Here is a 24,737-nt window from a genome sequence, read left to right on the forward strand (position 1 = left end):
TTCCTGTGTCAAAAAGAAGGCTGAACAGCTATAGATTTTGTATGTGTGATTATATTACATTTTCACATTACTGATGATGTTAACAAGTTTTACCATTTGTTCATTTATTTAAGTTTAAGCATTACTATTTTATACTATGAAGTCTCATTAGTTAACTGTGGAAAACAGAACACTGCTTACTTCATTTTCAGTTCTTAAAAACAGATGAATGTGAGAAACAGAACGTGTGACTGTAAGGGATGCTTTGGTAGGTGCCCAGACTCTCCTTTTCTGGATGACGCCCTCAGCACCTTCACCAAAGGGAGGATCCTTGCCCCACATCACGCTCACCCAGGGTCTCATTCCCTCCCCCAGGATCATGCCCCTGGCGAGGGAGGGGAGGGGATGGTGGCCCGTATGCAATGAATGGTCCAAGCCTGAGTATTAAGGCCTGGCTCTCTTGCCTCCATTCGAGGCAATTCTGAAGGGCCCTGCCAGGTCCAGAGCTGCCTCTGAGATCTGCCCAGGGCTCGAAAGCAGTCAACTTTCCCTTCTGCCTAGTCCTGCCTTCCTCCCTCCCCAAGGCTGCTGCTTCCAGCACACAAATCTGAGTCTCAAAGTTGGCTTTCTGAGTGACACAAGCTACAACAAACAATTACAAAGAACATATTTGTAAGGAGGTGTCTCTTAAACACCAGTCCTGAAAACAGAAGCTGGGCGTCTCTAACTATGACCGGAGGACAAGGTGTTTGAACTGAGGCCCTACAGGGACACCATATAAAAAGCCCCTGAGGAAAGGAATTCAGCCAGAGCTTGGCCTCACCCTTATGCCACCTGTGGCCCATTTCCGGACAGAACAATTAGATGGAAAAAAAAAAAGTCTAGCAGCCACATCTGTAGACAATCATAAGTTAGGCAACTGCGGCAAGAAAAAAGGTATTATAAATTATTAGTTGATATCACCCATAAACAACATAAAAGAAATCTTTACATCTTAATACTGACCTCTCCAAAATACTCAACAGATAACATATTCAGTAGCAAAGTGATTTTTCAAGTACTGGATGATCAAATGACTGATTTTCTGTTTTCCATGGCACCCCCCAGGGCCCCAGGGTTTCTTGAAGGTACCTCAAGGAAGGAGTTGGTAAGGGAGAGGGTCCCACCAAACATTTCAGCCAAGTCAGCTCTGCCTTTATTTTCAATTTTGTATAAATTGCCCTTCTGAAGAAATTTTCAAATGGAAAGTTTGAGAACCTCTGTGCCAGGCCAGTGTTCTCCAAAGTGAGGACCCATCACAGAAAATTTTTTTCTGGCTTATGCATGAATATTCTGTGTAAGATTTGAATTCATGTAAGATTTGGATTCCAATAAAATTGTGCTAAGAACAAGTGTTCTGCTACTGCTAGAAAATAAAGGGGAGGGTGGGGGTACTAAAAGCTATATTTCTAAACTGTAAGTTTCATGAAGACCATTCTGTCCTATTCACCATGGTATCGCTAACAGCGAGCCCAGTATCTGACTGGTGGGTGGCTCAATAAATATTTAATGAACAAACAGGAAAGAAACAAACAAACAAAACCAAAAGTCACCAAACACAGATGCAATGTTTTACAGGATCAAGCATTAATAAAACAGAAACAAACTGCCACTTCCAGAAGAATCAAAAATATAGTAACTTCAAAAATTGGTAATAAACAAAAACATGCCTGTAAGAAGCTATTTGTCCATATCAAAAATTTTCAAATCCAATATTTTCCCAATGAAAAACAAACTTACCTTATACAGAAATCTTCGGAGGGCAGTATCCTTTCCAAGTTATCATTTATTCAAAGGATACTCGTACCATCCATGAATAAGATAAAGTAGCTTAAAGAGTTCCACTACAATTGGCTTACAGAGTTCTACCACAATTATCTCCAACAAAGTATTGAAGCATTTTCAAGGAGATTTCCTGTGATTGATGTTTAATCTTCAAGGGAAAACTACCTACACAACCACTGTACAGTTGGAAACCTCTTTGAAAATTGAGAGTCTTTCAAAAGTGCACGTTACACAAAGCAACCAAGCTACCCAAAGACAACTCAAGCAACGTGCAAAAAACAAACAAAAAAGGTATACAACCTTAAATTTTAAAAAAAGAAGTATTCACTTATATGTGGATTTTTTTTAAAAAAAGATACCAATTCACAGAAAAAGAGATCAGACTTGAGGCTACCAGAGGCCAAAGGTGGGGAAACGCGGAACTGGAGGAACGTGGTCAAAAGGTACAAACCTCCAGTTATAAGATAAATAAGTACCAGGGATGCAATGAACAACATGATGACTATAGCCAACAATGCTGTATGATACACAGAAAAGTTAGGAGAGGTAATCCTATGAGTTCGTATTACAAGAAGAATTTTTTTTCTTTTTTTCTTCATTTTCTTTTTATTGTATCTATACAAGAAAATGAATATTAGCTGAACCTACTGTGGCCATCATTTCACAATATATGTAAATCAAACCATCATGCTGTATGCTTTAAACTTACACAGTGCTGTATGTCAATTATTTCTCAATAAAATTGGGGGGGCGGGGAGACAGTAAATAGTCACATGTTTCTGCCAACACCTGACATTCCCTAAATGATGTTAATATTTACTCAGGTGGGCTGAGAGAGGTAACTTATAAGAGCGAAGATGATGACGGCAACCCATCTAATTCAAGCCCTTGTTGATGTATAATGCCTTGCCAAAGAACATTCACTTTTCAAGGAAGATTGTTAAATGGGCTTTTTTTGGTCTCTGGTCAGAAGATCATTTCAGAGATCACACAGTTGGATTCTATGTCCTCTCAGAAATATATGCTATAAAATAACATTCCAGAAGCTTTGTGCACGAATCCTTAAATAAAGAAACCACGTATGGAGCCCCCACAAGTAATCAGTCATTTGGAGGAAGGGAAGAAGGGGTGGACACAACATTTGGCTATATTAAATTTGGAGTGTACTGTCTGTGGATTTCTCTTAGGCAAGCTATCAAATCTGTTATTATCGCTGACAATCAAAATATAGTAGAGTGTCTAAAACTTTCTAACAGGTTTTTGTAACTTCTAAAAATTTCCTATACATCAGGTCAGTTCTATACAGGGCATCACACAAGATACATGACTATATTATTTTATAGGCTAATTTTGTAATATTTACCCATAAGAAACCAAAAAGAGTATTATAAAAAGATCAATAAAGACTGAAAGAAGCATGCCGCACAGCCCCCTGGGGGCCTAGTGGTTAGGATTCGGCACTTTCACTGCAGAGCCCCGGGTTCGATCCCTGGTCGGGGGACCATCCTGCATGCCGCACAGCATGGCCAAAATACAAAAAGTAAAAAAATTAAAAATAAAATAAAAAAAAAAGCATGATACTGTAGATATGTGATATACAAGTTAGCAGATCCCAAAAAACAGAAGCAGAATCCTGCTTCAATAATTAAACAGGCCTATGAGCCTACGGTGGTGCCTGGCTTGACAAAGGTGCTGTGGTGGTGCCCTCAAGATGCAGCAAGTCTCCTTGTGGAAACAAGACCAAAACACACAAACCAATGAAAAAAAGAGTTCTGAAAGAACAGGACATAAAAAAGTGGTAAAACTGACTATTAGTACAGGACATAATAAAGTGGAAAAACTATTAGATACTGTGACTATTTAAGTCATGAGAAAAGAGCAATTTTGGTTCAAGTAGTCAGAAAAAAACTTAACAAATTATAGATTCTTTAGTTTCAAGTCCAGTGTAAAGATTTATTTTTGCCAGTTGCCTCTACTTTGGGTAAAAGTTACTGATCAATTGCTAGAAATGCTTTTAATAAGTTAAACAAACATACATTTTAATAACTTTAATATCTTAAATATATGTATTCATTCCATCTTAAGGAAATAACCCCACAGGACATCTTTTCAAATCTTACAGAAAATAAGTTAAGAGCCAGTTAAAGTAATTGAATCAGCCTTCCTAAAATTTTTAAGCAAATACTTGAACATTTATTTGGGATTTTCTTTGCCTTGTATCTGTAGGAGACATCGAGTTTTATTCCCTTCGTGCAGCATAATTCAGGTAACAGCACTCTCCTTCTTAATGGGGAACCATCTCCTCCAAACACAAACATGTAATTCTAATGGGGGCTGCCATTCTTCGTGCCTCTGCCCTCACTGCCACAGAGGCAGGCCTGTGACCCAAGCCAGGACAATCCCAATACCTTCCTACCCTTGGCCTCAGTGATTTAAACAAGAGATTGGCACAGAATCCAAGCCAGGAGATTCCATGGTCCCTCCCCAAATGGGGCAGCTTTCCTTTCTAGTGATACAGGGAGAAATATATGAGCCAGGGAGAAAAATGAAGGCAACACACAAAGAGAAGTGGGGCCCAGGATCCAACACACCCTGGCAACTTCCAAGGGTTCCAGATGTTTCTGACCATTCATGGCTATGTGAGCCAATTAAATTCTTCCTTTTGGCTAAGCTGATTCATAGTGAGTTTATATTTCAAGGAGCCAAGACAATTTCAACAAAACATTCTCGATCCAGAGACATCCAACGCAGACATTATTTTTTAAATGGATTAAAAAAGGTTCCAGGGCTTCCCTGGTGGCGCAGTGGTTGAGAATCTGCCTGCCAGTGCAGGGGACACGGGTTCGTGTCCTGGTCTGGGAAGATCCCACATGCCGCGGAGCAACTGGGCCGGTGAGCCACAATTACTGAGTCTGCGTGTCTGGAGCCTGTGCTCCGCAACAAGAGAGGCCGCGATAGTGAGAGGCCCGCTCACCGCGATGAAGAGTGGCCCCCGCTTGCCACAACTAGAGAAAGCCCTCGCACAGAAACGAAGACCCAACACAGCCATAAATAAATAAAAATAAATTTTAAAAAAATAAATAAATAAAAAGGGTTCCAAATAACATGAGGAAATGCATGAAAATTAAAGTAAAAATTAGTTGACCCGAAATACTGGAAGAGTAAGGATTGTGTTATAGCCTTCGGAAGTTAGGCTGGTCCCCATCCTAGCAGTTCTTATCTGACAGGTTTGATAGACAAAGCACTCTTAGCTCTCAACAGGAACAGACTTGCTTTTTCCAAAACTTCATTTGAGGGGACTGAAAGTAAGCATCTAATTGAAGAATCATCACCCATTCCCTAGAGGAAGACAAAATCCTCAAGGTAAAACTCGTTCTTTCTAAAATGTGGGGTTTTCTTTCTGATTTCAAGTAGATTTCCCAGGGATATCTAAAGAACAAATCTGAAGCAAACGAAGCTGGGCCAGTGGTCTCTCCCACTCTCAACTCCAATGGTTCCCCCATCCAAATAACTGCTATCAATTATAACAAGATTAGAATCTAGCCACATTTCACCCTTCTGAAAATCTCTTTTATGCCATAGTTTTGTCCCAAAGTATAAGAGGCTGGTTTCTCTTTTGGTTCTGCAGAAAATCTCATTAAAAGAAAGTTGATGGTATAAACAAGAAAGACAGGCACACTTTCTTCTTGCCTGTTCCTTCACCTTTGCTCTTTCCTTTTCTCTTTAAATCTATAAGAAGAGTCAGACAAATAAAAGTTAAAAATCCCAGCTGCAAGACTCACTAAGCACCAGTCTCAGAGTTCTTAGTTTACAAATGTGGCCAAAAAACACCTACCTGAAACATCTGTTGTCTGGATTACCTGAAATGATTTCTTAAAATGATTAGCACAGTTCCCAGCACACATAAAAGGTACACACTAAATGAAATTGAGTCACCAAAGATAAAGAACATACTTCACCATCCTAGTCAAGACCTACACCTTGAAAAGTAAGCTGACAAAGAATGAACACATTTGGGGTCACAGAAGTAGCGTTTATAAATCCATTTGTAAGCCTACCTGCAGAAGGGCAATCAAAAAAAAAAAAAAGCTGCTTTCCTATATGCTCAAGTCAAAGAATAATTTTTATAAAACAAATATTAAGTAATAAATATTTTCTACAAAGTGCTATCTAAAAGGCAATATTAAACAGTCTGAAAAGGAGGAAGAGAAATACGGAGGAAAAAGATAAGTTAAGCAATATAATTTGTGAACTGCTATATCTGTCACAGTAATTAGCAAGGTTAACAGCACTAATGCTTGTTTTCCATGAACTACATAGTATATAAATTTGCATTAACCTTCTGATTTTTCCCTAAGAGTTACGGATTTGATTCAGCAATCTCTTTTCATTTAAAGGGTTTTCTGGGGTTCTTGTAGGTGGTGATGGTGGTGGCTTTAAGTGAAAGAGTAGCAACAAGGAAATAGGCATCCTGAAGGAATTTACAAGCCCCTGCTATGCTTATCAGGGGTATCAAAAGTACTTAATTAATATAAGTTTAGATTTTCTGTATGAGAACCCACAGTCGCCAATCAGTTAGTGAAAAGGCATTACATCTCATCACTTCAGGGAAATGAGTGAGATTTATTTTCAAAATCACAAACGCTAGACCTCACTGACTTTCCTTAAAAAACTCGGTGCTGAGCAGGGGTCTTCGGGACTCACTGTCTGGACTGCAGGTATGTGTGTGTGCACCAGTGTGGTTGTGTTTTATCTCCAAATCAGGCTCAGGTCTAACTAAAATATTATCCATCTGATCAGTAAAAATTTTTGCTTCCTGTTATCTCTGTACTCTCTTTCTTCCTACAAATACGGCTAGCAGCTGAGTACAAAATTAATACCATATTTCTGGGGTATAGTTCCAATTTTTTAAACCTTTTTAAATAATATTATCTCAAAATATATACATAGATATGCCTAGAAGTGATCAAAATAACTTATGCAATTAATTTTATTAATACTTCAATTAAAAAATATTTATAAAAGTCTATTTTTCTTTGTTTTATTTTTATTTTATATTGGAGTATAGTTGATTTACAATGCTGTGCCAGTTTCAGGTGCACAGCAAAGTGATTCAGCCATACATATACATATATCTCTTCTTTTTCAGATTCTTCTCCCATATAGGTTATTACAGAACATTGAGTAGAGTTCCCTATGCTACACAGTAGGTATTTTGCTTATTTAGAGGTCATATTTCTCTAGGAAGAATAATTAAAACCAGAAGCAAACCATTGTTAATTCCTAGAGTATTTTTTCTATACAAACCATCAGAAGGATACAGCTTTTACCATTATTCAGTTAGTCTTAACATTTCCAATTAGAATACATTAATGAGTCTAAACTTACTAACCTGATAAATCAACAACCGGAGTTAGTATTATATGTTGTTAATTCAATGTATCATTAAATAGTATCAAGCTGTCCAATCCCTAGAGTAACATTCCGCTCCAGGTGTTTAAAGGAAAAAACCTCAATAAGGAATTCCTTCAGTAAGACCATTCATTGAACAAATACTTGAGTACCCACTGTGTGCCAAGCTCATGCCAGATACCATTGCAGGCACTGGAGACACGCTAGTGAGCCAGACAGTGAGGGTCCCCCTTTCTGGGAGCTCACACTGTAATGGAGAAGATGTACAACAAACAAGCTCAGGTCAACTCGATGACATACAATTCATTTGTTCTTTTAAAAAGACAGCCCTGAATTCTAAAATTCAGCAATAATCAAATATTTATTTATAAGTAAAGAGCTCCTTCTCTACCCCAGGAAGAAAGGAAAAGGAAAAACAGCAAGAAGGGGTAAGGGTGAGATGGGAGGGAGTGAATGAATGGGGGGGGCGGTGGGGAGAAAAGAAGGGACAGGCTGAGACAGACACCCAATGCGAGAATCCGCTCTCGGGCTTGAACCCTGCTTCTAGCTTATCGCGATTATACACACTGCCAAATGTTCTTTTGCTTAAATTGGGTTTCTGTCATTTAGAACAAAGAATCCTTATTAATACAGGATCTATAAGGTCTTATACATAAGACATGCAATATATATTTGTTAAGTAAACGTATGAAATGTTAACATCCATTGAGCACTTACGATATGCCAGGAGCTGTGGTATACGCTTTGTATTTTATTTAATCCACACAACTACCTTACAAGGTGGGCACCAAACCATGTGAGTATTTTAGGAGAAAAAATGGAGGCATGGGGGTTATGTAATAATTGTCCTGGGTGATATACTAAGTAAAAAAGCAATGCCAGAACTCAAAACACAAGACTCTGGTGCAAAAACCTGTGCTCTTAAATATTACACAGCACTAAACAAATCGATCTAAAGAAAAAGCATGGAACTAAGTTTATATTATTATACTGAATAATCTGACACTTCCTTATTGCTACATTTAACAAAATCGCACAGCTTACTGAATAAAATTTAGCCAAGTCCAAAATGCTGCAGCCCATCCTTAATTTTTCTAAAAAACATCCAGGAGAAATTTCTTTCCTGATTTTAGACCTTTCATAGCTTAAGACATGTCCTTTTAAACCTTACCTTTCTCATTCTCTACAGAGTACTAAATCTGAAAGTAACTTATTCATTATGTTTGGACATGATCTCAGAAAGAAAGATTCAAGGCACCATCTAAATTCTATTTCCCCAGCAATTAACCACTACCACATGATGCTTGGGAAAGAAAATTACATTTTGCTTATCCTTGAAACTCCCACTCTATCATATACAGAAATACATCATGCCAAGTTCAGGCTTTAAGTAATTACTTTGACCAAAAAATTATTTATTTTTATAATGTTATTAAGACGATAGTAATTATGAATATTTGTATAGTTCTTTACACTTTACAAAAGACTTGTATACACAGTATATCCCTGGACCGTCCTAGAAACCCTATTAAGTAGATAGAGAATAAATCACGCCTCCATTTGGCAGTTAAAGAAATTCATGATGAAAGGAGTACAGTGATTTGCTCTAAGTCATTCAGCTGGTAAGTGACAGATTGGGATTTTAAAACAGGTCTTCTGGCTCCAAAGTCAGTATTAATTCCCAGAAAATAAATATGTTACCACCGACTGCCAAAGCAGTTTTCTATCTGCCTACTTCAAGCTTTCTTTTTTCCTTAAACCTTCATGCCAGAAATGTTTAAATAAATCATTAGCTCCTCTAAAGTCTCTTCAGTACGAACCCATGTTCATGAACACTTAACTCAGCAAAATCTGCTACATGTTGTGCACGGAAAAGCATGTTTCACGGCTTCTACCTGGAGCCAGGCCTATCAGCAGCTACTCAGATATCTCTGGAAACTTGGTGCTCTTAACAGTTACATTTGAGACAAGAGTCTTTATAGAACATTTTATATATTATCTTGTCTGCCCTTGAACAGACTGATCCAAAACAATTTAAAACTCTCTTGATTCAAAATGAGAATTACTTACTTACAGAGCATCAATCCTATAGCCAGGCCCTGTGTTAAGTGCTGATGATTCAAAGGCAAACACAGCCCCGAACTTCAAAGCAAGCACAGGAAAGGGCCAGCAGGGGTGGTCACAACCCCTTGAAAGGTGCAAAGGCAGATGTCTAAGGTGGGGCAACGCATGGTCCAGGAAGCCTTCAGGCAAAAATCTATGGAATACTCGGGCAGAGGACAGTAGTGCAGTCATGGATGTAAGGAGAGAATCATAGGCAGTCTCTGCAATAATCGCACCCAGAACTTGGTGCCTGAGAGAACTGAAGAAGAGAAGGAAGTTGAAATTAAATGCCAGACTGTAAGACCAGAGAGGAGGAAGACACACTGCCGGGGCCAGAGATGTTAAGCATGAGAGAGGGCACCCCTGGAGAAGAGTAAAGGTAACTCAACAAGGAGAGGACACCAGGGACTTCCCTGGCAGTCCAGGGGTTAGGACTCCACGCTTCCACGGTAGGGAGCACGGGTTCGGGGAACTAAGATTCTGCAAGCCTTGTGGAGCGGCAAACAAACAAACAAATGAACAAGGAGAGGACACCGGAAAAGGAAACCAGTGCAGGCATGCGCGCACACACACGCAGAACCTTACGTCACCTTGTCATCCTCTCACTTTGTAGATTAGGTAAAAATATTCCAATAGTTGTGATCACACATTACAGAGCTAGAGCACTGGAGAGCATCCTGATTAGTCTTGCCCTTTTGTGAGTGAGGAAACTGGTCACAGAAGTACAGTTCTTTGCCCCAAGCCGCACACGTCAGTGGCAGAGTAAGGACTGGAGCCCTGATCGCTGTTCCCTTGAGTCTGAGTCTGCCACACACATTTCAGTGTTTGCATGAATTTGTATTGCTTCTACCACCTTTCAAAGCTGACTTCAAATATGTTATGATGACTACTGAAGTGAATTTTAATGATAATAAAGTTTACCTCAAAATTATTTATGCTGCGCTAATATAATCGTTCATAAATCCACTGGGAAACATCCTTAGAGTCATTTATATCACTCTTGTCCTACACTAGTTATCCTAGTAAATGGAATGTAGATTAACTGTCATAATTCACTGCTATGTTTTATTTTTTTATCATTATAAATAATGGCCAAGGTTAAAGATAATAGTGATATTATAAATCTACTCTTAATGCATATAATGGAGTCTATATGCTTAAAAACTAATAGATAACTAAATACAGAAAATATAAATACATTCCAGAGAGAAAGAAATACTTTGGAATCCAGCGTACCCATTCTCACTCATAAACAGTGGTGCTCTCTCCCAAAGACACAAGACTCTATAATCAGTCTTATCCCAGACAGAATATTCTCCTCTAAGCAATCTTTAGGACACGACAATCCTTGTCCCGGGTGGGGGGGAATCACCTTTCTTAATAAGAAAGGAGAGACTTCATTTCGACTCCTCCAATATTAAAAACTCAAATTAATGTCCTAGGCATTGTCATGAATTTCTCCAAACCTACAGGAAAGCTTTGCCACTAACTTTTCAGATTTTTTTTTTTTTTTGGCTGCACCACACGTCTTTCAGGATCTTAGTTCCCCGACCGGGGATCCAACCCGTGCCCCCTACAGTGGAAGCACGGAGTCCTAACCACTGGACTGCTGAGGAATTCCCTAACTTTTCAGATTTCTTAAGGGAAGTATAGTATATAGTTGCCTATAGACTAGATTTCAGCAAGATGTTGAATCTACCAATTTCACATAATTTTATCCACAACAAAAGAGAGGATCGGAACGATCATGGGGATAACTATGCAGCTAAAAAACTGCCCAGGAGCCTACACATTGTTTACAATATTTCTCTGAGCCTCTCAAAGCCAAGTCCCAAAAGTACTAAAGGATGACCCTCCAACAGACTCTACAGTGGGTGCTGAAGAAATATGACAGACTCACAGGTTCTAAAGTTTGTGCTCACAGCTGGTCCTCGACAAACACCTTGTAAGGAATTATTTCTTTGCCCCATTCTGTCACCAAAGACTCTCTAGGTCCTAGACCACCTATTAAAAATGTTAACGTTTTACTTATTCCATTAAGAGAGCAGAATGCTTAGAATTTATCAAACAAAATGTGTTAGTAAAACACTGTTAAAAATAAGTTACACAGAGTCAGCTCTACCCACCACCAGAGCCTCCCATCAAGCCTCTTAGATAGCCTCAACCACCAGAGGGCAGACAACAGAAGCAAGAAAAACTATAATCCTGCAGTCTGTGGACCAAAAACCACAGTTACAGAAAGATAGAGAAGATGAAAAGGCAGAGGGCTATGTACCAGATGAAGGAACAAGAAAAAACCCCAGAAAAACAACTAAATGAAGTGGAGATAGGCAACCTTCCAGAAAAAGAATTCAGAATAATGATAGTGAAGATGATCCAGGACCTTGGAATAAGAATGGAGGCAAAGATTGAGAAGATGCAAGAAATGATTAACAAAGACCTAGAAGAATTAAAGAACAAACAAACAGAGATGACCAATACAATAACTGAAATGAAAACTACACTAGAAGGAATCAATAGCAGAATAACTGAGGCAGAAGAACGGATAAGTGACCTGGAAGACAGAATGATGGAATTCACTGCTGCGGAACAGACTAAAGAAAAAAGAATGAAAAGAAATGAAGACAGCCTAAGAGACCTCTGGGACAACATTAAACGCAACAACATTCGCATTATAGGGGTCCCAGAAGGAGAAGAGAGAGAGAAAGGACCAGAGAAAATATTTGAAGAGATTATAGTCGAAAACTTCCCTAACATGGGAAAGGAAATAGCCACCCAAGTCCAGGAAGCGCAGAGAGTCCCATACAGGATAAACCCAAGGAGAAACACGCCGAGACACATAGTAATCAAAGTGGCAAAAATTAAAGACAAAGAAAAATTATTGAAAGCAGCAAGGGAAAAACGACAAATAACATACAAGGGAACTCCCATAAGGTTAACAGCTGATTTCTCAGCAGAAACTCTGCAAGCCAGAAGGGAGTGGCATGATATACTTAAAGTGATGAAAGGGAAGAACCTACAACCAAGATTACTCTACCCGGCAAGGATCTCATTTAGATTTGATGGAGAAATCAAAAGCTTTACAGACAAGCAAAAGCTAAGAGAATTCAGCACCACCAAACCAGCTCTACAACAAATGCTAAAGGAACTTCTCTAAGTGGGAAACACAAGAGAAGAAAAGGACCTACACAAACAAACCCAAAACAATTAAGAAAATGGTCATAGGAACATACATATCGATAATTACCTTAAACGTGAATGGATTAAATGCCCCAACCAAAAGACATAGACTGGCTGAATGGATACAAAAACAAGACCCATATATATGCTGTCTACAAGAGACCCACTTTAGACCTAGGGACACATACAGACTGAAAGTGATGGGATGGAAAAAGATATTCCATGCAAATGGAAATCAAAAGAAAGCTGGAGTAGCTATACTCATATCAGATAAAATAGACTTTAAATTAAAGAATGTTACAAGAGACAAGGAAGGACACTACATAATGATCCAGGGATCAATCCAAGAAGAAGATATAACAATTATAAATATATATGCACCCAACATAGGAGCACCTCAATACATAAGGCAACTGCTAACAGCTATAAAAGAGGAAATCGACAGTAACACAATAATAGTGGGGGACTTTAACACCTCACTTACACCAATGGACAGATCATCCAAAATGAAAATAAATAAGGAAACAGAAGCTTTAAATGACACAATAGACCAGATAGATTTAATTGATATATATCGGACATTCCATCCAAAAACAGCAGATTACACGTTCTTCTCAAGTGCGCACGGAACATTCTCCAAGATAGATCACATCTTGGGTCACAAATCAAGCCTCAGTAAATTTAAGAAAATTGAAATCATATCAAGCATCTTTTCTGACCACAACGCTATGAGATTAGAAATGAATTACAGGGAAAAAAACGTAAAAAGGACAAACACATGGAGGCTAAACAATACGTTACTAAATAACCAAGAGATCACTGAAGAAATCAAAGAGGAAATCAAAAAATACCTAGAGACAAATGACAATGAAAACACGACGACCCAAAACCTATGGGATGCAGCAAAAGCAGTTCTAAGAGGGAAGTTTATAGCTATACAAGCCTACCTAAAGAAACAAGAAAAAGCTCAAGTAAACAATCTAACCTTACACTTAAAGAAACTAGAGAAAGAAGAACAAACAAAACCCAAAGTTAGCAGAAGGAAAGAAATCATAAAGATCAGAGCAGAAATAAATGAAATAGAAACAAAGAAAACAATAGCAAAGATCAATAAAACTAAAAGTTGGTTCTTTGAGAAGATAAACAAAATTGATAAGCCATTAGCCAGACTCATCAAGAAAAAGAGGGAGAGGACTCAAATCAATAAAATCAGAAATGAAAAAGGAGAAGTTACAACAGACACTGCAGAAATACAAAGCATCCTAAGAGACTACTACAAGCAACTTTATGCCAATAAAATGGACAACCTGGAAGAAATGGACAAATTCTTAGAAAGGTATAACCTTCCAAGACTGAACCAGGAAGAAACAGAAAATATGAACAGACCAATCACAAGTAATGAAATTGAAACTGTGATTAAAAATCTTCCAACAAACAAAAGTCCAGGACCAGATGGCTTCACAGGTGAATTCTATCAAACATTTAGAGAAGAGCTAACACCCATCCTTCTCAAACTCTTCCAAAAAATTGCAGAGGAAGGAACACTCCCAAACTCATTCTATGAGGCCACCATCACCCTGATACCAAAACCAGACAAAGACACTACAAAAAAAGAAAATTACAGACCAATATCACTGATGAATATAGATGCAAAAATCCTCAACAAAATACTAGCAAACAGAATCCAACAACACATTAAAAGGATCATACACCACGATCAAGTGGGATTTATCCCAGGGATGCAAGGATTCTTCAATATACGCAAATCAATCAATGTGATACACCATATTAACAAATTGAAGAATAAAAACCATATGATCATCTCAATAGATGCAGAAAAAGCTTTTGACAAAATTCAACACCCATTTATGATAAAAACTCTCCAGAAAGTGGGCATAGAGGGAACCTACCTCAACATAATAAAGGCCATATATGACAAACCCACAGCAAACATCATTCTCAATGGTGAAAAACTGAAAGCATTTCCTCTAAGATCAGGAACGAGACAAGGATGTCCACTCTCACCACTATTATTCAACATAGTTTTGGAAGTCCTAGCCACGGCAATCAGAGAAGAAAAAGAAATAAAAGGAATACAAATTGGAAAAGAAGAAGTAAAACTGTCACTGTTTGCGGATGACATGATACTATACATAGAGAATCCTAAAACTGCCACCAGAAAACTGCTAGAGCTAATTAATGAATATGGTAAAGTTGCAGGATACAAAATTAATGCACAGAAATCTCTTGCATTCCTATACACTAATGATGAAAAATCTGAAAGAGAAATTATGGAAACACTCCCATTTACCATTGCAACAAAAAGAATAAAATACCTAGGAATAAACCTACCTAGGGAGACAAAAGACCTGTATGCAGAAAACTATAAGACACTGATGAAAGAAATTAAAGATGATACCAACAGATGGAGAGATATACCATGTTCTTGGATTGGAAGAATCAACATTGTGAAAATGAGTATACTACCCAAAGCAATCTACAGATTCAATGCAATCCCTATCAAATTACCAATGGCATTTTTTACGGAGCTAGAACAAATCATCTTAAAATTTGTATGGAGACACAAAAGACCCCGAATAGGCAAAGCAGTCTTGAGGCAAAAAAATGGAGCTGGAGGAATCAGACTCCCTGACTTCAGACTATACTACAAAGCTACAGTAATCAAGACAATATGGTACTGGCACAAAAACAGAAACATAGATCAATGGAACAAGATAGAAAGCCCAGAGATTAACCCACGCACCTATGGTCAACTAATCTATGACAAAGGAGGCAAAGATATACAATGGAGAAAAGACAGTCTCTTCAATAAGTGGTGCTGGGAAAACTGGACAGCTACATGTAAAAGAATGAAATTAGAATACTCCCTAACACCATACACAAAAATAAACTCAAAATGGATTAGAGACCTAAATATAAGACTGGACACTATAAAACTCTTAGAGGAAAACATAGGAAGAACACTCTTTGACATAAATCACAGCAAGATCTTTTTTGATCCACCTCCTAGAGTAATGGAAATAAAAACAAAAATAAACAAATGGGACCTAATGAAACTTCAAAGCTTTTGCACAGCAAAGGAAACCATAAACAAGACGAAAAGACAACCCTCAGAATGGGAGAACATATTTGCAAATGAATCAACGGACAAAGGATTAATCTCCAAAATATATAAACAGCTCATTCAGCTCAATATCAAAGAAACAAACACCCCAATCCAAAAATGGGCAGAAGACCTAAATAGACATTTCTCCAAAGAAGACATACAGATGGCCACGAAGCACATGAAAAGATGCTCAACATCACTAATTATTAGAGAAATGCAAATCAAAACTACAATGAGGTATCACCTCACTCCTGTTAGAATGGGCATCATCAGAAAATCTACAAACAACAAATGCTGGAGAGGGTGTGGTGAAAAGGGAACCCTCTTGCACTGTTGGTGGGAATGTAAATTGATACAGCCACTATGGAGAACAATATGGAGGTTCCTTAAAAAACTAAAAATAGAATTACCATATGACCCAGCAATCCCACTACTGGGCATATACCCAGAGAAAACCGTAATTCAAAAAGACACATGCACCCGAATGTTCATTGCAGCACTATTTACAATAGCCAGGTCATGGAAGCAACCTAAATGCCCATCAACAGACGAATGGATAAAGAAGATGTGGTACATATATACAATGGAATATTACTCAGCCATAAAAAGGAACGAAATTGAGTCATTTGTTGAGACGTGGATGGATCTAGAGACTGTCATACAGAGTGAAGTAAGTCAGAAAGAGAAAAACAAATATCGTATATTAATGCATGTATGCGGAACCTAGAAAAATGGTACAGATGAGCCAGTTTGCAGGGCAGAAGTTGAGACACAGGTGTAGAGAATGGACATATGGACACCAAGGGGGGAAAACTGCGGTGGGGTGGGGATGGTGGTGTGCTGAATTGGGCGATTGGGATTGACATGTATACACTGATGTGTATAAAACTGATGCCTAATAAGAACCTGCAGTATAAAAAAACAAACAAAACAACTAATACTAAACTTTCATTGGGTTATTTGTATGGAAACATGTTAATATAAATGTTTCAGACATTACATGAAATTTCTAAAAATCTTATATTTGTATTTGTATGGAAATATATATGGAAATATGTTAATATAAATGTTTCAGACATTACATGAAATTTCTAAAAATCATATTTGTATTTGTATGGAAATATGTATGGAAATATGTTAATATAAATGTTTCAGACATTACATGAAATTTCTAAAAATCTTATATTTGTACTTGTATGGAAATATGTATGGAAATATGTTAATATAAATGTTTCAGACATTACATGAAATTTCTAAAAATCTTATATGTTCTGGTATAATGTTATAAGTAATAATCCTAGTTATTACTTTAAAATGTATATCTCAGAAATAACTAATTTTCTTGTCAACTGCATTATTATGAACTGTCATCAAATCTTTAACCGTGGTCATTTTTAAGTCTTTTGTCATTTACAGACAGTTCTGGGTGTACTCTGATGATTTTGCAAATATGTTCCTATAAAAGGGTTTCATCTTCAAGAAATACATGGAAAAGACTCTGACAAGTACAGGTTTCTGGTAACGGACTGTACTGCTGAACTGAATGAATAAGCATTTTCAGAACTCTAATGAAAAACTGATGAACTCATAAAAGTGCTAACAAAAGATCAAGATGAAAAAAAAAAATTAATTACATGGGACTGAGTGAACTGATGAGGATGAGTATAATTTTTGTGACTTTCTGTCTGAATTAAAAAAAAAAAAATTCCACAAGGACTCAGAGGCAAAGAATATACAAATCAATTTTCACTGCAAAGTAAAGGAGCTGTTACAGTGGAGGATTACTGGACTGAATGTCAATACTATGACATAGTATGAGTGTGTTTCATGTTTGGTAATTGCAATCATTGTTGCTTTTGTTGTGGTCATCCATGTACAATGCTTGGCGTCAGTCGATTTATCTCTTGTAAAAATAAAATACAGTGTGTGTGTGTGTGTGAAAAAAATAAAAAAATAAAAAATAAATAAGTTACACAGCTTCTCACTAACTTTTTTCAGATCCTAAAACTCCATAGCAAACCAGAAAATACCTGGATTTCTCTTCTATGTCCTAAGAGCTTTGCCCTTGCTCCTAAAGCTTTCCTGCTGATTAAATGTCATTTTTGATCATTATGAACTTTTGCTGTATTTGAATTTGCTGGAGAAAGCTTACAACTTCACACTTTGCCAAATGATAAAACCTCAAGGGCAACTAATGGCAAGATGGGGATAGAAATTATACACTGTACTCAACACCTAATCAGCAGGAGAACTTGAAAAGAGGCCATTATCTTTAAACTGGAGGCAAGAAAGCTACTGGGCTAACACAAGCACCTGAAGAGCATCCTATCTTGTTCCAACAGAATACCAGCAGAAACATCATATTTCCTGGCTTGTCAAGTAGCTACTTCATATGCTTCTGTCTCTGAATTATTCTGCATGTATGTGTACTTTACAAAATACAACTGATATTGAAACTCTCCTAAGACTAAAACCCACAAAAACAAGTTTAAACGTGAAACTGGCTGACCACAAAGGACTCCAGGGTGATTGACAGACTAATAATTACAAATGTGTAATTATTTGATGCATTACATATGATGCATTACATATGATGCATTCTACAGAGCAATAAATCTTAAAATCCTTGCTCAGAAAGATGAGGAAAGAGGCTCACAAACACAGGAAATTCCAAGTTAAGAACACATATTCACATTAACTTATTCTTTTCCCCACATCCATCATCCAAAGAGCGATAATAGGCCTCCTGATTCATCCCTCCTCTCCCTCTAGCCACCACATACTAAATGGAACTTGTCATTTATTCAGAGGGGACTAGACCAGAAAATCATTAGGATTACTTGATACTCTACATCCAGGAAGTCGATTTTCACTCCTAACTGCTGCCCGCATACCTACCAGCAAATCTCAGAGAAGTAAAGATGCCAAACAAATTCTTTCTTTTTTTTTAAGTTATTTATTTTATTTATTATTTATCTTTGGCTGCATTGGGTCTTCATTGCTGCACGTGGGCTTTCTCTAGTTGCGGTGAGCGGGGGCTACTCTTCATTGTGGTGCGTGGGCTTCAGTAGTTGTGGCTCGCAGGCTCCAGAGCGCAGGCTCAGTAGTTGTGGCTCGTGGGCTCTAGAGCGCAGGCTCAGTAGTTGTGGTGCACGGGCTTAGTTGCTCCGCAGCATGTGGGATCTTCCCGGACCAGGGCTCGAACCCGTGTCCCCTGCATTGGCAGGTGGATTCTTAACCACTGCGCCACCAGGGAAGTCCCAAACAAATTCTTCGAGACTAAATACCTATCAATCCATGGCCCACAAAAGTGGTCTACAGGCAATTTTAGATATACAAGTCACCATTAGCTTTATGGTTTTGAGCAAAACCCTAGGCAGAGTGGAAGACTCTGTAATAATTGTTACAGTCAAAAAAACTTTCTTACAGCTCATATAAATCTGAATCCACCAGATAAAGGGAAAAAATTCATCTTCAATGGGTTCATATTGCCCAAATTTCAAAACTCCAAAGCAAATGAATATTAAACATGTAACTTACCAAGACTTGGGCTCTCCAAAGTGGAGATAATTAATGCTGTAGAGGTCCATATCCTCGGTGTGCCACGCAAATGTGGTTTTCCACATGCCAAAATAGAGATAAGGGGTATTTACACCCTCAATAGAAATACCGCACTCTTCCTCAACCACATCCAAGACCGTGTTTAGGTGAGCTATGTTCCATTCATCCACACCCTGGAATCAGGGGAGAGAGAGGAAAAAAAAAGCAAACATTAATAAACTCATAAAGATAACATTTACTGCTCAAACCATCATCTGCCAAAATTATTACACTGTGTATTTTAATTCACTTAGAAATAAAAAATAAAGCAACAATTATCCAAGGCATGCACGTGCACGCGCGCACACACACACACACACATATACTTATACAGATCCATGATTAATTATCTAAGATTACTACCAACATAATGTGGCTCTATATAAACATTAGTATAAAATTGTACCAAATGACAGAGAATTAAGGCCCCACTCCCCATTTGCTGTTAGTAAGAAAAATCATTGATTCAAAGCATATGATCTGGAGCATGCTTTCCATCATTGGCACACCATTTAATTTTGGGGGTTTCCTGTTTTTTAGCTTGCTTGTTTATTTGTACATTACTTAAGAAGTCATATTAAACATCAGACATCATCTCAAGATACCACTAACAAAATATATCTTCTGTCATCCCTCTCTCACCCTCACCCATTTCAATTTTGGCATGTGATACACCATTTCCTGAAAATTCAGCTCTAATTATTGGGAAAATTCTTAGCACTATTCTAAGCCACAGATCATTATGCTTTTACTGCTTCTTCAACTAAATATTAGCCTCTTATGTTGATGGGAAATTTTAAACAAAGAATAACTGCTAAAAATACTTATCCAAACTCTGGTAAAATTGCTGGAATAATGTAGTTTTATAACAGTAACCCAACATGGCTGGTGATAGAAAGAGACAGAAAAGTTTGAGTCACTGATATAAAAGTTAAAGTGACAGGAAAAGATTCCAGTTTTATTAAAACTTACCAATCTCTTATTAATTCACTGTAATTCACAACTGCTTACCATTTTTACCAACTATGTATTTTTCCCATATACTTTTCTAATAATCAAATTCTAAATATCAGAGATTAGGTCTATTTTTATGCAATCATGAGGAAATGGCAATGTCTTTAAAACTAGTTCAACCTCTTCATGGTGCTATTAAAGAGGGACATTAAATTTATTTATGTATACCCAAAAGGCCTTCCCCAATAACTATGCCAATGGCCTCACAGACAACCATGTCTAATAGTCCCCTTATGCACTAAAAACTTTCAGGGCTGTTCTGTTTTCATTCTGGTCTTTAGATGACAATATAATCAGTGTCCTGATCTTACTTCCTTGAGATTTTGGGTCAGGAAAATTGTTGATGGGGCAGTTAATGAAGTTCTGCCTCAGGTAATATAATTGAAAGTGCCAGGGGAAATAATTTAATTCCCAAATTCCCCAAGGTAGCCACTCTATCTACAACTTAAACCCCACAGTAGGAAGTTTGCTATTTGGAAATTGTTCAAAGTGAGTATCCTTTTAGAGAAGATCCTAGGTTCCAACTTACAAGACCTCATAAAAGTTCAACCAAATCATGTAAAATATTTTATCTCACTCTATTTATAGTGATGCAATCTCTTAACTCTAGTCCAATCAGACTTCAGTCCAATCACTCTAATAATAGAGTCCTATTTAAAAGTCATTACTGAGGTAATGAATATGAAGTAATAAATGAGCACCATATTATAGGAATCATTTTTAAAGTGAATGAGCTTGCAAATTTAGGAACAAACCATCCCTCTGAAATTCCTACATTTGGAGAAGTCTTATCTTTGTTTCTGACTGATATTATCTTTCAGAAATAACTGAGGCCGAATCCCTTGACATGCCTAGACATGTGGGTCTAAAGGGATGATGGAAGAGAAGAATGAGTGATGGCAAAAAGACCCAGATTATGGCTCCGGCTCTGCCACTGCCCAGGGCAAAAATCACCGAGATTTTCTGAGCTCCTAGTCTTTCTTCGTGAAAGCCTGAGGGCTACGGTACCCTCCCAGAGCTGTTCAGAGTACTGAATAGGCTGAAGGACATAAAACCTTTGGAAAAATAAAATTTACTATGTCTTAGAACTGATTAAATAAATGTCTCCACTATTCTCTAGTAAATCTTACTGGAAAGCCTCCACCAAAACAAAAGCCAAAGACATGATAAGTGATAATAAAGTCCTATGAAACTTACTATTGAAATTCTCCCCATTAATGGGCAAATAATATGTCTGCAGCAGTTTCTTTTGGGCAAGGCCAAGGTTGCCATGATGTTAAAACTTAATTTCTTTTGCTAAAATAAAAAGTCATATAATTTCAATAAAAGAGGTTATTAAAATATTAAGGATAACTGGTATAACAGAGGCTGAGAATAAATCTTACTATTTCCAAATTCCTTCTCCAATTTCTGCTCTCTACTATCTATTGAACTGGCTAGCTACCTCCAAGGACAGGTTCTACTCAAACTCTGAAGAGCACCAGGTCTCCTTCAGAGATTCAGACAAGGAGTACACCTCATTTGTCATTTAGGAGAAGTGTGACACCACAGTCTACCTCACTACTCTACACATACATATACACTACATCTATTCAAAACAATCCTGTAACACAGGTAACATTATACCCAAATGAACAGATGGAAAAAAACCAGTGCTCCTAGAATAGTGGGAGGCAAAGATAAACCTAAATCTACCTGACTCTAGGCTTTCACTTATAAACTCTACGCTTCCAGTTCTGACCATGTTAAATACAGCATATCATCCTTTTCTCTCAGCATCAATTATCAACAAAGATCCAAGGAGCTAAAATTTAGGACAGGCAAACATATAAAGCTGCTACATTGTTCCCACCCAGGCATACAGCCGCCCTACACAAACAATGGCAAAGCCTATAAGAAAAGCTGCTTCACTTGGGAGTCGGTGATAGAATTTAGTGTAAAAGTAGCCTCCAGAAAGACCCCAGTTACAAACAAGCCCCACAACGACAGGTTGAAATTTGCCAAACCGTTCAAAGCTTAAAGCCGTCAAGTCTCTGCAGAAAGTCTGCACACCAGCCCAAGTTCATAGACAAATGCCTCTTCCCAGATCCCATCCCTTCATATAAAGCTCTTCTACACAATGTCCAGCAGGTGCTTAAGCAATATGTGTAACTCACCTGACCTCCGCTGGGCAGATGTTTCCTTCCTGGTCCCACCCCTCCCTTCACCCCAATAACCCAGTGCATTCTAAGCCTGCCCTGCCCTGTTGGTCTATTTACCCTGTATCTGCCTGGTTTTCTGAAATAATTCACCATTGGACCGTAATTTGTACACATATGTGTAAATGAGAAGTTTATCAAGGATCTTTCCTTTCAATCTCTGTATCATCAGCCTATCAAGAATCAGATGGCAATTTGAAAGAACTCCTAAATTTTCATTACCATAGGCACTCAGGAGCTGCTTGAGGACCAGCCTTTGGACTTCGGACTTCACAGAGGAAGTAAGTACCCCCAAACTGGCATCAGCATGAACGACGCCTCTATAAACCCTATGCAGAGAGACTGTGCCAAGTTTGAGTTCACGCCCTTGAGCTCTGGGCCTGGGTCCCTGAACACAGGCCATATCCAGGCCAGGAGCACTCGTCTCCGTACTATGAGCATCTGGGATTCCCTCTTTAGTGACCACGCTCAGTCACTGGGCGACTGAAGGAGGACAGGGCAGCCACGTGCCACATTGGAAAACTTACCAATAAGGACTCATTCCCACCTAATACAGAGAAATAATGCAAAAATCATAGCAAACCAATTCTTCCCAAAATAACCTTCTGATGAACATTACTTCTACAAGAGGCTGTGGTCAAAAAACTTTGGCATCCTTTTCTCCTCCTCTTACAAAGTCACGGTGCCAACAGGCACTCCGAAGGTTCTGAGAGGCCATGCTATAAGGAAGCCTGTTTAACTTTGCTTAACTCCACTTTTCCCAGATGTGATTTGACCACAGGACCTTGTTTACATAAGACATTACTACTTTCCTCAACAATGTCAATATCCAACCCACGTTTCTCCTCCCCTGCCCACCCACCCTGCCCCGACTCCTGCCATCATCCTCAGCACCTTCAACGTTATCCCCACGGGGCTCTTTCCAAACAATGCTCTGAGCCTCCATCTCTCTAAAGCTTCACTGCCACACGCCCAGCTCTAAGCTGGACTCAAAGTGACCAGCAATAATTTCTGAAATCTATAAATTTATGGGGAAAAACATCATTTCATTAGAAAATCCAATTATTAAAAAAAGAAGATCCACCTCCTAGGTACTGTAAAACTCTGAGAAAATACTAAAAGATATTATTAAAGATTCCAACTAAAGTTTTCAGGTACTTTTATTTAGTATTTTTTAAAAGATTATGCTTTCCTCATTTGGCTCTAACCATCACTTTCTATGACCCTTAATGCAGTCCAGCCAACACCTACTCGAGTACTGTGATCCAAACAAAAGACTATCCACCCAATTTCCACTTACTTTAAAGCTAGGCTAATGTAAATTACTGCCACCAATTCATATGCCTGTAACAAGCCCTTGAAGTTTCAAAGGTAATGCAAATGAAGAAAGAAAAATAAAACTTGGTTAGTTTTAAAGACTTCAAAATTCAATCCATTTCGCACAGTAATGTGTGAAAATTGCACCTTTCAATAACTAAAACGAAAGCTCTGGCCACATTTTAAAATAGAGGATTTCCTTAGGATCTTTACACAGTAAGAATAAAATTAGACCCATGTGAAATTCAATTTGCTTTAAAGTTAATTACAATGTGTGATGTGATAGCTCTTTTTGTTTCTTCCTTTCCATGAAAATATCACATTCTCTAAACTTTCTACTTTTAAAACAAACCTCTTTTCCTTTTTGCATTTTTACACACCAAAATACCTACAATTTTACAGCAGTGCTTTGTTTTCTTTCTGAAAGTCTAGACAATAACCAATGTAGAGCAAGTTCTGAAGTAACAAAAAAATTCTGCAACAAAAAGTACCATATAAAAGACTGTTCACCTTAAAAAGGTAAATATGAATATGACAAGAAGGAGGGCAGAGAAGAAAAGGGGGGAAATGCCCAGTCAAATAAAAGATAGCAGAGAGCTTGGGACTCCTGCCTTGATTCTGGACCATTGAGGCTTTGAGGTTAATGGTATCCCTGGTTCCAGGCAAAAGCAACTCCAATCCTCTTGGGAGAAAAGCATCCTTCACTTAAACCTGTAAATTCTCCACAAATTAAGATCAAGCCAAAGAATACAACCAAAGATCACTACGCATACAGGGAGTCAAGACCTCACTGCAGAAAGCTAGCAAAAACAACTGACCCTGCACCACCCCAAGGACTGTTGATATCAGAATTTGCAGACACTAAAGAATGTGAAATGTTTAAAGAAATAAAAAATGGAATCACAAAGACAAGAAAGTAAAATAAACTATTTGGAATGACCAGTCAGATTTGGGGGGAGAGGTGGACTTCTAGAAATGAAAGA

At 38.0% G+C, this 24,737-nt stretch overlaps 1 protein-coding gene across 11 annotated transcripts in view; it reads right to left on the bottom strand.

The window, feature by feature from the left end:
• KDM4C (lysine demethylase 4C) overlaps nt 1-24,737 on the bottom strand; it is a 423,829-nt gene that overhangs the window by 320,243 nt on the left and 78,849 nt on the right. For 10 of the 11 annotated variants that reach the window (XR_009503661.1, XM_059924758.1, XM_059924756.1 and 7 more), the window contains one exon: nt 19,166-19,359. Coding sequence is in view for 10 of the 11 variants with exons in the window: in XM_059924758.1 (XP_059780741.1) it covers nt 19,166-19,359 (194 nt within the window). In the remaining variant the exon portion in view is untranslated. Of the gene's footprint in view, nt 1-18,619; nt 18,840-19,165; nt 19,360-24,737 lie in introns of those variants that run through there. The other variant, XM_059924765.1, reaches the window with a different exon arrangement.

The sequence above is a fragment of the Balaenoptera ricei genome, chromosome 6 (genome assembly GCF_028023285.1).
Source record: "Balaenoptera ricei isolate mBalRic1 chromosome 6, mBalRic1.hap2, whole genome shotgun sequence".
Taxonomy (NCBI): Eukaryota; Metazoa; Chordata; class Mammalia; order Artiodactyla; family Balaenopteridae; genus Balaenoptera; species Balaenoptera ricei.